General features: G+C 51.0%; 1 protein-coding gene across 2 annotated transcripts in view; it reads left to right on the top strand.

Annotated features, from left to right (window-relative positions):
* Positions 1-15,844, top strand: part of AFAP1 (actin filament associated protein 1) — a 150,052-nt gene that overhangs the window by 65,908 nt on the left and 68,300 nt on the right. For both annotated transcript variants that reach the window (XM_069594799.1, XM_069594800.1), the window contains exons 4-5: positions 5,370-5,478; positions 14,594-14,805. In XM_069594799.1, coding sequence (XP_069450900.1) covers positions 5,370-5,478; positions 14,594-14,805 — 321 coding nt within the window. The remainder of the gene's footprint in view (positions 1-5,369; positions 5,479-14,593; positions 14,806-15,844) is intronic.

Genomic DNA, 15,844 nt, shown 5'->3' with positions numbered 1-15,844 from the left:
AAAGATTGAGGGCAGGAGGAGAAGGGGGTGAAAGAGGATCAGATGGTTGGATGGCATCACTGACTTGATGGACATGAGTTTGAGCAAGCTCCGGGAGATGGTGATGGACAGGGAGGCCTGGCGTGCTGCAGTCCGTGGGGTCACAAAGAGTTGAACACAGCCGAGTGACTGAGTTTAGTTGCGTAAAGTACATACATATTATTGTGCAGCCCTTAACACGATCTATCTCCAGAACTTTCATCTTTCCAGACTGACACCCTGTCCCCAGTGAACAGGGCTCCCCTCCCCCAGCCCCTGGAGCCAGCATTCTACTTCCTGTCTCTGGGAAACTGAGGTTTTGGTCCCAGCCCCTAGCACCTGCCTGGATGGCATTTCGTCCTTCCTGAAGTACTTTCACAGCAGCTTCGTTTTCTGTGTTTGACAGATGGGATCATGAGATTCTTTGAGATTATATGACAAAATTAGTTATTTTACCAGGTGCCGAGTGGAGACTGAGCCTGAGATTTAAAACAAAGTCCTGGAATTCCCAGGGAAGTCAGATGTGATCCTTCTTGTGGATGTGACCCACCCCATTTCTCCTCTCCTTGTCTCTTGGAACCCTCGGAGTCTGGCGCTGCGGCTCCTCCCCGTGGCATCTTCATCATGGATCTAGCGTGTGCCCTGTTGCCGTGGCCCTAGGACTCTTCCCCCTCCCTGCCTCCTGGCGGAGGAGGAACAGACGAGAAAGTGGCTTCACGGCCTCTCATTCTGAGTTGTGTATAAATAAAACTTGAGAAAATATGCATGAATGATTTCCCAGTGTTTTCTCAAGTGCTGTTGGAATCCAAATGAAATAGTGATCAGAAGGGAATGGGTTGTCATTTGGATTAAAAAAAAAAAAAACGAACTTTTACTTTACCAAGAAGAGTACCTGCTCAAAATTCTTTTTTTTTTTTTTTTTAAATTTAAAATTGTTTTGGCCCTGCTGCTGTACACAGGACCGTGGTTCCCTGAGCAGGGGTTGAACCCTGCAGTGGCAGCATGGAGTGTAACCGCTGGACCGCCAGGGAAGCCCCACACTCGGAATTCCTGACGTGGGGGTTGAAACCACGTTTTGCAGTTTAGACCTTAAGCTCTTGTCCCCTGTTGACAGTCAGGAAGCTTAGCTGATGCTGTGGGGTGCTGTCCTCGTGCGGAAGAGGGTTTGCCAGTGCACGGCAGAGCTAGAGCCGGGCCCTCTTCTCTTCTGTCAGATCCTATGCTCCGGCCACTGCTAGATTCCACCTGCCAGTACAAGAGATGCGGGAGACTCGCGTTCAATTCCTGGGTCGGGAAGCCCCCCTGGAGAAGGAAGTGGCAACCTCCTCCAGCATTCTTGCCTGGGAAAGCCCGCAGACAGAGGAGCCTGGGGGGCTACAGCCCATGCGGGGGTCACAAAGAGCCGGACACACTTCGCCCGCACGAACTCGCGCGCTTGTTCTTCCTAACGTGTGTGTGCTCGGCCCATCACACAGCTTCACTGAGGATTTTAATCACCGTAACCGGAGAGGCAGAATCTGGACGTGCCCCTGTGTATGTAGAATTAAAGTTGGAAAGAGATTCCGCTTTCTCGGCTGGGGTTTTTCTGTGCTAAAGTCAGGTCTTCTGGCTCACTGGCGTATCTGGTGCAAGGGCCTGAGTGATAAATTGGGGCTGGCGGAGGGGAAGGTGGTGGGCGGGAAAGTGCAGTAGGGGAGAGAGGAGAGTGGAGGAGCGGGAGTGGAGACAGAGGCGGTGCAGGCATGCCTTCCTCCCGAAGGGAGGGCAGATCCCACAGTGCTGTTGGGGCCAGGAGCCTTAGGTTGCGCCCCGCGGCCTTGAAGGCCGGGAAGGTGCTTTCCCTGAATCTCACATGGCTCGGCCACCACAGTGGCAGGTGCCCGGGCCTCGGTCCTGGCACAGGGATGCATTCTCACTGCTGCAGTGCCCACCCAGCTGGCTCCTCCTCCTCCTCCACGAAGGAGCTCGGCCGCACCAGGGGCACTGGGTGCCGTCTATCATCCCCCGAGCCTCAGTTTCCTCGTTTGCAAAATTATATTCAGAACACTAACCTCTCAGAGTTGTCGTCTGAACAAGAAAAAAGATACAGAAAGTCTTCCAGAACAGTGTGTGACACACGGAAGGCAGTCTGTGAATAGTAGTTAATATTGTTATTCTGCTGAAGTAATAGCAAAATAATCATTGTATTTGTGCTGTCTTGTTGTTGTTCAGTCGCTCAGTCGTGTCCAACTCTTTGCGACCCCATGGACTGCGTGCAGCACACCAGTCTTCCCTGTCCTCCACTATCTCCTGGAGCTTGCTCAAACTCGTCTCCCTTGAGTCGATGATGCCACCCAGTCATCTCATCCTCTGTCACCCCCTCCTCCTGCTCTCAATCTTTCCCAGCATTAGGACTTTTTCCAGTGAGTTGGCTCTTCACACCAGGTGGCCAAAGTATTGTAGCTTCAGCTTCAGCTCAGTCCTTCCCGTGCATATTCAAGGCTGATTTCCTTCAGGATGGACTGGCTTCATGTCCTTGCTGTCCAAGGGCCTCTCAGGAGTCTCCTCCAGCAAGTCCAGTGACTTCTGACCTACTGGAAGGATCTGAAGGAAGCTTTCCCTTTGAAGGCAGTGGCGGTAAACCGTGGTCCTCGTATTCTTCTCTGTCTCTCCCTGCATCTGTGCTTTAACAAGCCGTCACCTCTGCCCGTGTCTGTAACCCCTGAGGCAGAAGTTCAAGAAGGAGTGGCATTTGGGGGTGGAGTGAGATCCTCTTGGGAGAGGCAGGGTGCTTCTCTAGAAATATTATTTTTTGAGGCGTATGATTTCAAAATGAAAGTTTGTGGGTTTTTCTTTTTTTGTTTTTAAAACAATATTATATAGAAAATTCAATGGACTTCCCTGGCCAGCCAGTGGTTATAAGACTGTGCACTTCCAATGAAGGGGTCAGGGGTTCGGTTCCTGGTCAGAGAACTACGATGCCACATGCTGCAGGTACTGCTTAAAAAACAAAAGCAAGCAAACAAACAAACAAAAATACCCAAGAAGAGAATTCAAGCTCTACAGATGTGCATGAAACAGCCGTAACCTTGTGTTAGCATTTTGGGGAGTGACCCGTCTTTGTGTAGAGGTCCGCATAAACACAGCTCCGATAGGCTAACAGGCACCTGTTTTCTTTCATGCAACAGCGTCTAGTAGAGACTTTTCAAGTAAATGACTGCAGGCGTGCACCGTCTTCCTTTTAAATGGCTGCGCGTGGATGTGTTGGAACACCTAACAGTCTCATCTCAGGGAATATTTTGATTGCTTTTAAATTTGGAGGGAAAAACTTTGATTGAACATCCTTATATGTTTTTGCTCATGAGACCAGTTGACCTTCTTAGCATGTGTTTCTAGAAGTAGAATTGTGGATTTAGGGGCATACGTGCGGAGAGCTTGTGTGGAGTGCACAGCAGCAGGGTCTGAGAGTCCGCTGAGAAGTCTCGTTAGCTGAGCGCCGGCTCCTACCTGACGCACCTTAGCAGCCCTGGAAAGGAGTGTGCTGTGCTAATTGGCGAATGTTTGTTTGATTCAGCCATTGGTAATGCTTTCCCAGAACATGAATAATTCCACTGTTTCAATACACCAAGAGGAAGTTGAAGCATTCTCATTTCATTAAGAAAAACACTCAGGGATTCAAAGAGCCATCTACCAAAAGCACCGAATGGAGATTTTTAACCCCGATGTGGACTTCTGTTCTACCTCGCCCAGGGAGGATCGGGTATCAGGTTCTGCTGTCAGCACTGCCCCTCAAGGGGACCTAGATGTGGTCCAGCATGAGAGCCCAGGGTGACGGCCGGTGGGCAGCAGCCTGGGGAGGGGAGTGCAGGGGAACCAGGGCCGGGGCGCTGCCTTCGAGGATGGGGCGGGGTACTGCGCGGTTGACCTGGAGTGAATTATCTTTCTTCATCTCCGAGAGGAAGGAGTGGGTTGAGCCCCCAGTGGCGATTAGTCATTGCAAAGGACTTCTTGGCTTCAGGCTTGAGTTACAGGAAAAAAAAAAAAAAGGTGGCGTTTCATGTTCTATAGGTCATTGTTCTCCTTGGAAACTGAACTTGGTTGCTCTTCATTTGGGGGCCTCTGTTCTTTTCCATTCCCAGCGACATCTTTCCTGTTTGTTTATAGGAGATGGGTGGTGTGAACTAGTTAGGAAAGGGGAAGAGAGTGAATATGAGAGAATATGAATCGGAAAAAGGCCACTGCTGGGCAGACCTGGGCTTGAAGACCCCAGCTTGTCACGAAGCAGCGTCTGATTTTGAGCAGGTGGTTTTAGACGCTGAGCCTCCCTCTCGGTGTCTGTGAAATGTAAGATGAAGTAGTGTGGACTTTGTGGGGTCCCTGCATAGATGGCTGATGCAGCTTATAACCAGGGCGGCGGCTGCTCAGGGTGGTGCCAGCAGGCAGCAAGCGTTGCTGCGTGTTGGCTTTCCAGCCCTTCTGTCTCTGTTTTCCTGAGTTTCAGGAGGGAGGGATGGAGCCAGGAGATCCTACATGTGTTCATAGGAGGAAGACCTGGGTCTACTTTAGTGTCGCTGGGGACGTTTGAGAGACCGGTGCTTCAGCTGGTCTTGCTAGAATTTGGATGGGCCTGAGCCTTCCAGCTTTCCACGTTGTGAAGTTACGGCTTTGAAACCAGCCGGCTTGTCTCAGAGTCTGTCAAGGAACTGTGATGGGACTGGGTGGAGTGGTGAGCAGAGACCTGGTCCAGAGAATAATGTGCAGGTTTTTTAGAGCTGGCTCGTGGGTGATTTCCTCCTCTCTTTCTTTGTAAGTTACCCTGACACAACAGAGGAGGAGTTTGGTGAGATAGAGGGCACACACGCTCATCTCTTCAGTTGCCACGTAACGAGCACTGCTCTAAGGTGTGCACGGGCGATCTGAACCGTCTCTGTGCCCCTCAGGGGTCTCCGGTGTGGGGTGTGGTCCTAGGAGGGGGAAGTCAGCCTGGGGACCTGGGAGGGTCGGTGGTGGAGGGTGAGCCGTTGGGTGGAGGGGAGGAGAGACACCCTTCTCTGCTCTGGGGCAGGGTCTGCGAGGGCCAGTGACTGCAGCCTCTGCGTGAATTTGTGTCTGGTGATAGCTGGTGAGTGGCAGGGCCAGGCAGAAAGTGGTCATGGACAGGCGAGCAGTGGAGACCCCGCCAGGAGCCGAAGTTCAGAAGTTCTTTGTAGGCTGGAGTTATTTTTTGGTGGAGAAGCTCTTTGTAGGCTGGCGTCATTTTTCGGTGGAGACATCACAAAGGAGAGAGGACTGTGCCCGTGGACACTGTCAGGTGAAACTCCAGAATTCTCTGCTAACGCTGGTGCTCTGCTCTTTTTCTTCCCTTCGCTCAGCCACCCGACAACGGGCCGCCACCGCTCCCAACGTCCTCTCTCCCGGAAGGCTACTACGAGGAGGCCGTGCCCCTGAGTCCTGGGAAAGCTCCAGAGTACATCACCTCAAGTGAGTGGCCTCCTGTCCAGCTGGGCTGTTAGGGAGCCCCCCATTTCCTGGGGTAAAGGGGAGTTGGAGCATACTCAACAGCATGGAAGTTTAGAATCAGGAGATCCTGAACCCAAGGGAGGGAATATAGGAAGGGCTTTGAGAAGTCTAAGGTGTCCTCCACATACCTTGGGTAGTTTCAGATGGTTGTCCTTTTTTGTGACTCAAAATGAGTGAAATCCCGTTGCCATGGGAATATGTCTCAGCTAGTGAAATGTGTTCCCTCTGGTCAGAAGGGGATAGCCTTTTGAGGCATGTGCCCATGGGGTCCCTGCCGGCTTGACCAGGGCGCATCCCTTGGAGGCTGCATTCATGGTGCCGCCAGGAGGGTGTGTCTACAAGACACCTGCAAAAGAAGCAGACATATCGCAGCTATTTGTTTTGTTTTTAAATTTATTTCTTATTCAAGTATGGTCAAATTACAATGTTGTGTTACCTACTGCTATACAGCAAAGTGACTCCGCTATATCCTTTTTCATATTCTCTCCCATTATGGCTTATCACAGGATATTGAATAGAGTTCCCTGCGCTGTGCAGTAGGACGTTGCTGTTTATCTTTTCCGTATATAACCAGTTTGCATCTGCTAACCCCAAACTCCCAATCCAACCCTCTACCACCCCCACCCCCTTGGCAACCACCAGCCTGTTCTCTGAGTCCCTGCTTCTGTTGCTGTTTCATCGAGACGTTCATTTGTGCCATATTCTACATTCCGCACGTAAGTGATATCGCGTGGTCTTCATCTTTCTCTGTCTGACTTAGTTCACTTAGCAGGATAATCTCTGTGTCCACGCACGTTGCTGCACACAGTGCTGTTTTATTCTTCTTTATGGCTGAGCAGTGTTCCAGTGAATGTATGTGCCGCAGCTTCTTTGTCCACTCACCTGTTGACCGACATTCGGGTTGTTTCCTGTGTCTTTTCTTTTCCTTCATTAAGTGGAGAGTGAAAAAGTTGGCCTAAAGCTCAACATTCAGAAAACGAAGATCATGGCATCTGGTTCCATCACTTCATGGGAAATAGATGGGGAAACAGTTGAAACAGTGTCAGACTTTATTTTTTGGGGCTCCAAAATCACTGCAGATGGTGACTGCAGCCATGAAATTAAAAGACGCTTACTCCTTGGAAGAAAAGTTATGACCAACCTAGATAGTATATTGAAAAGCAGAAACATTACTTTGCTGACTAAGGTCCGTCTAGTCAAGGCTATGGTTTTTCCAGTGGTCATGTATGGATGTGAGAGTTGGACTGTGAAGAAGGCTGAGCGCCGAAGAATTGATGCTTTTGAACTGTGATGTTGGAGAAGACTCTTGAGAGTCCCTTGGACTGCAAGGAGATCCAACCAGTCCATTCTGAAGGAGATCAGCCCTGGGATTTCTTTGGAAGGACTGATGCTAAAGCTGAAACTCCAGTACTTTGGCCACCTCATGCGAAGAGTTGACTCATTGGAAAAGACTCTGATGCTGGGAGGGATTGGGGGGAGGAGGAGAAGGGGACAACCGAGGATGAGATGGCTGGATGGCATCACGGACTCGATGGACGTGAGTCTGAGTGAACTCTGGGAGCTGGTGATGGACAGGGAGGCCTGGAGTGCTGCAATTCATGGGGTTGCAAAGAGTTGAACGCAACTGAGCGACTAAACTGAACTCAACTGAACTGATATAGGTTTTACCAGAATGTTTTTGCCTAGGTTAGGACTATCATGACAGGGCTGTTCTCTTCCTGTTGGGGACTCAGAAGTGCCCCTTTATTGGCAGCCAACTTTCACATTCACAGAAAGGACGACGTGCTAGCATTGAACACCTTTTTGTAGTGATGTCTAAAATTTGTTTCTAGAGCTTTGGCTTTATTTCTCCCCCTTATACTCTGGAGTCCGTATAGTCAAAGCTATGGTTTTTCCAGTGGTCATGTATGGATGTGAGAGTCAAACCATAAAGGAGACTGAGCGCCGAAGAACTGATGCTTTTGAACTGTGGTTGGAGAGGACTTTTGAGAGTCCCTTGGACTGCAAGGAGATCCAGCCAGTCCATCCTACAGGAAATCAGTCCTAGATATTCATCAGAAAAACTGATGCTGAAGCTCCAATACTTTGGCCACCTGATGTGAAGAAGTGACTCATTGGAAGAGACCCTGATGTTGGGAAAGATTGAACACAGGAAAAGGGGACAACAGAGGATGAGATGGTTGGATGGCATCATCGACTTGATGGACATGAGTTTGAGTAAGCTCTGGGAGTTGGTGAAGGACAGGGAAGCCTGGTATGCTACAGTCCATGGGGTGCAAAGAGTCAGACACAACCGAGCAACTGAACAACAGCAGAAAGTACTCTGGTGGGCAGAATGCTTTGTCTCGTAATGAGGCAGACATGGCCACTCCCAGTGTACTGACTTAGGGAACCCAACTTGCCTTTCCCATAAAACATGGATAAAATGAGAGTGAAAGAGTATTAGCTTGTACCATAGAGAGACTCCCCGTGCCTGTCATCCCACTTCCTCTGTTTTCAGACACGTTCTCCTTCATCCTCGCCATCCGCCTGTCACCGGAAGTCTCTACTTCATGCAGACTTGGGGTTTGCCATCTTTCTCTCCCCTGGCAGCATGCAAGCGGAGCTATTAGAGCAAAGTGGAATCTGACTTGCTCGTTAGCAGGAGATCCCCTTGGGATGTTTTGTGAACATGAACAGAGACATGCAGAAGCCAAGCAGGCTGGACTCCAGGGCCCAGGGCCTTTCCCGCTCACTCACGCCTGCTCTCTCTGGAAACTTCCTACAAAGGCTCAGCCCAGCATCAGTAGGCCCTCATTGTTCTGAATGAGGTCTGAGTGAGAGACGGGATTGTTCTCATGAGAGGGCTGTGAAATCTCGGGTCTCAAAATCTGGAGATTAAATATTTTAATTTCTCTTTCATTTTAGAACCATTTGGCAAAAATGCATTTAAATCATTTCTTAAGTGTCAACTGCCTCAGGAGATAGTAAATTAAGTAGGAAAACACACAGAAGTTAAATAGCTTGTTCATTGGATCCCTTTCTTTCTGAGAGCCGAGAATAAAGAACAAAAACATCTTGATGAGGGTATTTCCCAGCTCTGGGGACATTTGGTCCCAGCTGTCTCCTGCCTCCACTCTTCCTTCCTCCAACATGCTTTCAAGACTAGAAATTGATAGTCTTTTTGTTTTACCTGTGGGAGCCTGTGGTTATTTTCGGTCCAAGAAGCCCCACCTGACTGGTGTGTCGTGTCCTGAGTTGCTGATGGGCAGGCCCCTTGGGTTGAGCTAATTCCAAGGAAACAGTCATGGGAGGACTGCTGCTTGGGGAGGCAGCAGGTCAGGAGAGCTCACACTCTGGGCTTCTTAACCCAAGTGTCTGTGGCTGAAGGCGTCTTGGCTGCAGGCGAGGACCCCTTCCAGTGGACCCCTGGCAGGGGGCTGAGTCCAGGTCTGGCCAGGGTCACACACCCCTCATTTATTGTAGACTTCGGGCAACTTTGTTGAGCTCTGTGTCATGTCTGTTTGTCAGAGAAGCAGGACCATATAAGTGTTGTAGAGTGAGGGGTGTGTGGTAGGCACGAGACCCTGTGCAGTTGTGGGAACCTGGGAAGACAAGTGTCATAGGGCCAGCTGTCATCAAGGAGAGCTGGGCGAAGCCTGGGGGCAAGAAGCTTGCTGGGAAGCTCCTCTGCCTCTCACCTCCCCACACGGGGGCCCTGCATGAGAGGCTGGACCACAGCTCTGCAGAGCTGCATGCCTAGCAGTCTCTTGACCTGCCCGTGTACTGGCAGCCGCTTCTTGTTTGCCTTCCAGGTCACCCATAAACTTCCTGTGTGGCCAGTCCTAACCTAGAGGCATCCAGGGAAGGGAATTTAGGGGAATGCTGAGTTGATACAGTGTGAAAAGCACCAGTGTTGGTCTTGGCTCGGTTTGGTATCCATGGACCCCTCTTTACCACGGTGAATTTCCAAGTAAAGACAGGAGCCGAGTCATGGTTCAGTTTAACACCATTCAACTGCGGCAAGAAACTCCCCAGCTCCCCCAGAGGATACAGAGTCCTCTGTCCACTTTGGGTGATACTGTTCTCTCGTAGCCAAGTTACGCTCTCCCCCTTGAGTGACTGTAACTGTTAGGCCTGATGGAGCCCGATGGGAATGATGGAGCTGGATGGGGATGATGGAGCTGGATGGGGATGATGGGTGGAGGTGATGGAGCCCGATGGGGATGATGGCACCTGATGGAGATGATGGAGCCCGATGGGAATGATGGAGCTGGATGGGGATGATGGGTGGAGGTAATGGAGCCTGATGGGGATGATGGCACCTGATGGAGGTGATGGAGATGATGGAGCTCGATGGGGATGATGGAGGTGATGGAGCCCGATGGGGATGATGGCACCTGATGGAGGTAATGGAGATGATGGAGCCCGATGGGGATGATGGAGCTGGATGGGAATGATGGGTGGAGGTGATGGAACCTGATGGAGGTGGTGGACCAGAGATGATGGGGCCTGATAGAGATGATGGAGCCAGATGGGGATGATGGAGCCCAATAGAGAGGCGCCTGCTCTGGTGTGATGCTGCATGTTCCTTGGTGGGTGGGATGACCCAGAGCCCAAGTGGGGCAACTTGGGTTAGTGGGAACGTGATCAAACTTTTAGACTCTCTTGGGGGTATTGGAGAGACAAAGCCATTTCCTGAAAATGACCTAGTTCTCATTGGAGACTGTTGAAGCTGTGCTTCAAAATCCCCCCTGGGAGAGCGTGCCAAAGGCTTCTGTGTCAGTGTCTGGAACGGTTGAGCTGCAAAGCAGAAGCACGTCAAGGTGGCGCAGGAGATTTACTCCAGGGCCTGGACCTCACATGATGTGGAGCTGCTGAAGGAGTCAGTGGGAGGCTGTCCCCCCGCGTGTGGAAGGAGAGCTGGACTCAGTGGCAGAGGTGTGGACGCACCATTGGTGACTCTCTGCCCTCCTGCCCAGCTGTGTGTCTGTCTTCACTTCGCACAGGGTCCTCATTACCTCCTCACCAGGTCATCAGTCCCGGCGCCGGCGGTGGACTCCTGGAGGTCCCATTTCAGCCTCCAGGAGGCGGCCCGGCTCTGCTGGGAGGCCGCCCGAGAGACTGGCGTGCTGTCCTGTGTGCTCAGACTCGTCCTCCCAGCCGCTTGGTTTGCAAAGTGGCTGACATTCTTCTAGCATGACTGTCGGTCCTGCTCTCTCAGCAGAAGGCGGGGCATGGGCTCACTGTCTTTTCAGTGAGTGGACCTCAACCTGTGGACCTCACCCCATCCTCCCCTTGATGCGAAGGGCGGCCAGGGCATGGTCTGCTCTTTCAGTTCAGAATCAGAATCAGCCCAAACCATCTTCCTTCGTCAGGATGTGGTCTTGGATGAGTCACCTGCTCTCCTGACATCATCCTTCCTTCCCTCTGAGATAAGGACACAGCTGTGCACCCACCTCCGGGTGCTGAGAGGCCCAGCGAGGCAGGGCATGTGACTGCGGAGCCAGCCTCCTCTTCTCACAGCTTTATCCCACAGCGTGCAAATATAAATATGAAAAGTGCTGCCTGGGGGCTTCCCTGGTGGCACAGTGGCAGAGAGTCCGCTTGCCAATGCAGGAGATGCGGCTTTAATCTCTGATCCAGGAGGATCCCACATCCCACGGAGCATCGAAGCCAGTGCTCCACAGCTGCTGAGCCTGGGAACTACAGCTCCTGAAGCCCATGCAGCCAGCGCCCGTGCTCCCCAACAGGAGAAGCCGCCGCAGCAAGAAGCCTGCTCACCACACCTAGAGAAAAGCACACACAGCATCAAAGACCCAACATGGCCCAAAATAAGTCAATAAAACTATTTAGAAAGAAGCGCTGCCTGACACATAGGAAGTGCGCATAGAGTATTTCTTGCAGGAATGAAATGAGATTTTCCCATCGCTGGCTGATTCAGTCATTCCTTCTGTTGTCCATTTGTTCGCTCAGTGTTTAGTGCATTTGATATTCTAGAAAGTGAGTTAAGCACTGGGGGGTTCATAGTCCCCCAAGCGGCTATGAGCAGGTCTTTCTGGGATAAAATAGGACTTGATCCGCTGCCCGACTGAAATCTGCCAGCAAGCCTGGGGCCGCGGAGTAGCTCGCGGTCTTCCACAGGTTCATGCTTTCTTCCCTGTGCCCTATGTTCCAGCCACACTGAAATTAAAAAAAAAAAAAAAAGCTTTTATTATAAAATACATTTGTCAAGCAGTGCATAAAATATGAATTTATGCTTAACGACTTTCCATAAAATGGAGCACTGAAATGTCACCACCGGGTCAAGAGGAGAGCACTGTCAGCTCCGGAAGCCCCCTCCTCCCTCTCGACAGCCTCCTCCCTGCAAGGGTCGCCCCTGACTTGGCTTCGGTGACAGTGACATAAATACTGTTGAAAAGCGCACGGCTCGCCACTGTTTACGCAGTGTATTATATTTTTCATTGCTTTTGCAAGTCGTGTCCCTTCTCCTAGCCTCTCCTGTCTGGCTGGCGCCGTTGCATAAGCAGTGGAGGCCGACAGCTTTGTCCAGCCTTCCCTGTGTGCCGTGTGCACGGCCCTCTGGTTGCCTACCTGTCTGAGTACTCGAAGTGTGGATCTGGAGACCAGTTTTATTTAACTTGAGTTAGAATGTGAATTTAAACGGCCCCTGTGGCTGCCCTGTGAACAGGGGCTGTTGTGTAGACGTAGATGCCGGCGTATGGGGGACAGTGAGTGTGCGCTTGCCCATGCGTGTGTGTGTGTTACTGTGGGGGAAGGATTGCAGAGGAGGAGGAGAAAGGCCTTGACTCAAGCAGCATGGGAGGGGAGCTGGACTCTTCTCTCCACGGTGGTCTGTAACCTAGACCTTCAGGCGCTCAGATCCCCCAGCCCCACACGTCTCTTGGCACAGCATCCTTCCCACCATCCTTCCTGCCTCTTAACTGTCACCCAAGCTTCAGCCCACTCTCTGCCACTGCCAGAGTTACCTCTAGGGTCAGTTACCCTAGTCTAGACGGGTCACCCTAGTCTCTTCCGTAAAATTCTCCCCTGACTTCTTTAGTAGGATTTAAAAGTTAAACCATCGATCACTCTATTCCCCGCCTCCCTTATTAAATAATTCTTTGCAAGGAAGTTAACATACACACATGTCTCCTGGTTGCATGTTACAGTCCAGTTTCCGGCAAGTTCTGTTCTGTAGAAGGTCGGCCAGTTCTCGTGCATCCAGTTGCTTCAGCCACAGATTCTCCTTACCTATCCTTCATTCCTCGTTGAGGTGTTCACTTCTCACATGTATTATGAAAAACAAACGTATTCCAGATGTGTCTGGGGTTGAGGGAATGCCGAGGTGAATCAGACACTGCCTCCAGGACCTTTCGACAGAGCAGGGCAGAAGCGATCAAGATCACTGGCAGTCACTCGTGTTGATTAATCATTTCTAAGATGCCAGCCATCCTTCTGAGGGCTTTGCATTTAAGTTGATCTAGCAGTTCTCCAGATGACGCTGGCAACATCGACTCAACGGACATGAGTTTGAGCCGCCTCTGGGAGATAATGAACGACAGGGGAGTCTGACGTGCTCCATTTCGTGGGGTTGCAAAGAGTTGGACTAAGCGACTGAACAAGCAACAGTTCTCCCTTCTACACACGTGTATCGCTTGCTCTGTGCCAGGCCCTTTGCGAAGCACTGGGACAGTCACATCCAGCAAGGGGGTCTCCCTTCCTGCAAGGGAGACAGCTTGATGTGGGACAGACGAGTGACAACACAGTGGCCGAGTTACGTGCTGAGCGGTGTGGAGGCCGAGGGGAGGGTCGTCTCACCTGGCATCTGAGCTCAGGCTGCTGTGACACAGTGTCGCCCACTGGGTGGCAAAACGATGCTTTCTATGTTCTCAGAGTTGTGTAGGCTTGCAGTCCAAGATCAGGGCTCCAGCGGGATCAGCGTGTGGCGAGCGCTGTCTTCCTGGTGTACGGGTGCCGCCTTCTCCCCTGTCCTCACGTGGCAGGGAGAGAGAACTCAGGTCTCCCTCTTCTTCCTCTTCTCGGTGGGTTCGGACCCACTCACATAACCTCGTTTAACCATAATTACCTCCTAAAAGTCCTGTCTCCAGATACAGTGACATTGGGGTTGGAGCTTCAGCACCTGAATGTGGGGGGGCACCCAGTTCAGTGTACAGCCGTCAGGGCTGGTGATCCAGGGAGGGCTTCATGGAGTAGGTGCTCTGAGTTAGATCCTAAATGACGAGCATATATCCAGGCAAAGGTAGGAGATGGAGTGGGATAAACAGGGAGCCTGGGTGAGAACAGTGTGTGCACAGACCCCGAGGAAGGGAACCGGGCTCTGGTATGTAAGTGTTGACGTGCTGTAGAGTAGGAGGGGTGGGTGTGGACGTGGCAACCCGCAGGGTGGCCTGACTGAGCGGCGTGGTCTGGGTCTGGATCTTGAACCTTAAGAAGGGTTGGTGCGTGTGGTGATGCCAGGAGGAAGGAGGGCATTGCAGACTTGAAAGAACTTTTAAAAATAAATTTACTTATTTGGTTTCCTTGAGTCTTTGGTCGCAGTGCATGGACCCCCAAGTATCTAAAGGCTCTGGATCACACAGGCTCAGCAGCTGTGGTGCCTGGGCTTGCTGGCCTCTTGGCATGTGGGATCCTAGTTCGCCAACCAGGGATCACACTCAGGTCTCCTGCATTGGAAGGTGAATTCTAAATCACTGGACCACTGGGGAAGTCCTGAAAGAACTTTCACATCAGGTGTGGGTGGGAGTTTCCTTTGGCAGAAACCATTGTTGAGTGGGGGTCATGGCACCCAGCGAGAATATGGCGAGGATTTAACAGTGTGGGGCCTGCAGGTGCTGAAGTGGTTTTTATAAATGCAGAATTCTTAGTCACTTCATTTGAAAACTCTTTGTTGAGTTTCTACTAACCAAGTCTGAGTTATTTTCCCCCTAGTTTTGCCAGTTGATGTTTTCCAAACACCCTGAATGCAGAAACCCCCTCCTCCCTTACAAATAAAATAATGGAGCCCACAGGTCGTCCTCAAGATAAGGTTTTTGCAACCAGGTTTTTGCTCACTTTTATTTCTCATCTTTGACAGATTATGACTCTGATGCGATGAGTAGCTCTTACGAATCATACGATGAGGAAGAGGAGGATGGGAAGGGGAAGAAGACGCGGCACCAGTGGCCTTCGGAGGAAGCCTCCATGGACCTGGTGAAGGACGCCAAGATCTGTGCCTTCCTCCTGCGGAAGAAGCGCTTCGGGCAGTGGGCTAAGTTACTCTGCGTCATCAAAGACACCAAACTGCTGGTAAAGCCTCGCCACTCGGTTCTCTTGTGTAGAGTCGGTGAGACGCAGTGGGCCGTCTAACCAGGTTTAATCTACACGCGGGCAACATTCACACTGGTGGACACAGAGGGAGCGCTGGAGCGCTGAAGCGCTGGCCCGTGACCGGCCGTCAGCAAGCCTGGCTGAGGCTCCCGTGCCTTTAACGCCCTTTTCTTGCCAGCTCCCTAAGCACTCAGCGGGCAAAACCATCCCCGCCTCGGGCCAGTGTCTGTGGCTCGTGTCAGTGGAAATGCACGCTGCTGGAGCTTGCCAGACGTCCCAGGATGGATTTTCTCATTTGTAGTGAGTCAGTGAATTCCTCAAAGCCAGGTCATCGAAGGCGGACGGGCAGGCCAGGCGAGGTCTGGGGGACAGTGCCCAGGAAAGGAAATTCTTTTGGAGATCTAAAAGCTGACTCTTTTTCCTCTTTTTGTAACTCAGGGAGGCAGAATAGAAAGAGTAAGTAGCAGAGGCGCGGGGGCAGGAGGACACACACCTGCTGCAGGCGCCACGGGGGAGCCTAGAGGGGAAGCGAGAGCCTTTGAGACTCATCCTCTGTCCCTCCTCCCTCCTTCCTTCCCAGCTTCAGAAATCACGGTTGGTTGTTGGCATTAAGCATGTTAGACTATGTCTTTGTATTTTGTTTTGCCTTCAAATGAAGCTTGGGGAACAAAAATCACTCAAAATCCCATCATTAAAACAGAACACGTGAGGGTGTATGATTCTGTATCTCACTTTTCAGTGGAGCAGAGAACCTCCCTTTTAAAAAAAACAGTCTCATCTGTGAATTATGGGAATCTTATTTTACTAGATTCTTAGGACATACTATGTTTTTTGATTTATGGTTTTGTAAAAAAAAAAAAACAAAACTTTTTAAGCAGTGAGAGTACATGTTTTTTTCCACATGTGTGGCCTGAATTTCTCCCAAATTTGGTCTATGCCAAAAAATGATGATGCCACAGGGGAATTTTAAAGTAAAGAACGAAAGAAAGAAAGATTAAAAAGATTAATATGGTCCGTA

Source organism: Ovis canadensis, chromosome 6, assembly GCF_042477335.2.
Source record: "Ovis canadensis isolate MfBH-ARS-UI-01 breed Bighorn chromosome 6, ARS-UI_OviCan_v2, whole genome shotgun sequence".
NCBI classification, from domain to species: Eukaryota; Metazoa; Chordata; class Mammalia; order Artiodactyla; family Bovidae; genus Ovis; species Ovis canadensis.
Note: the sequence above shows the minus strand (reverse complement) of the source record. Positions and strands in the feature narration are given on the sequence as shown.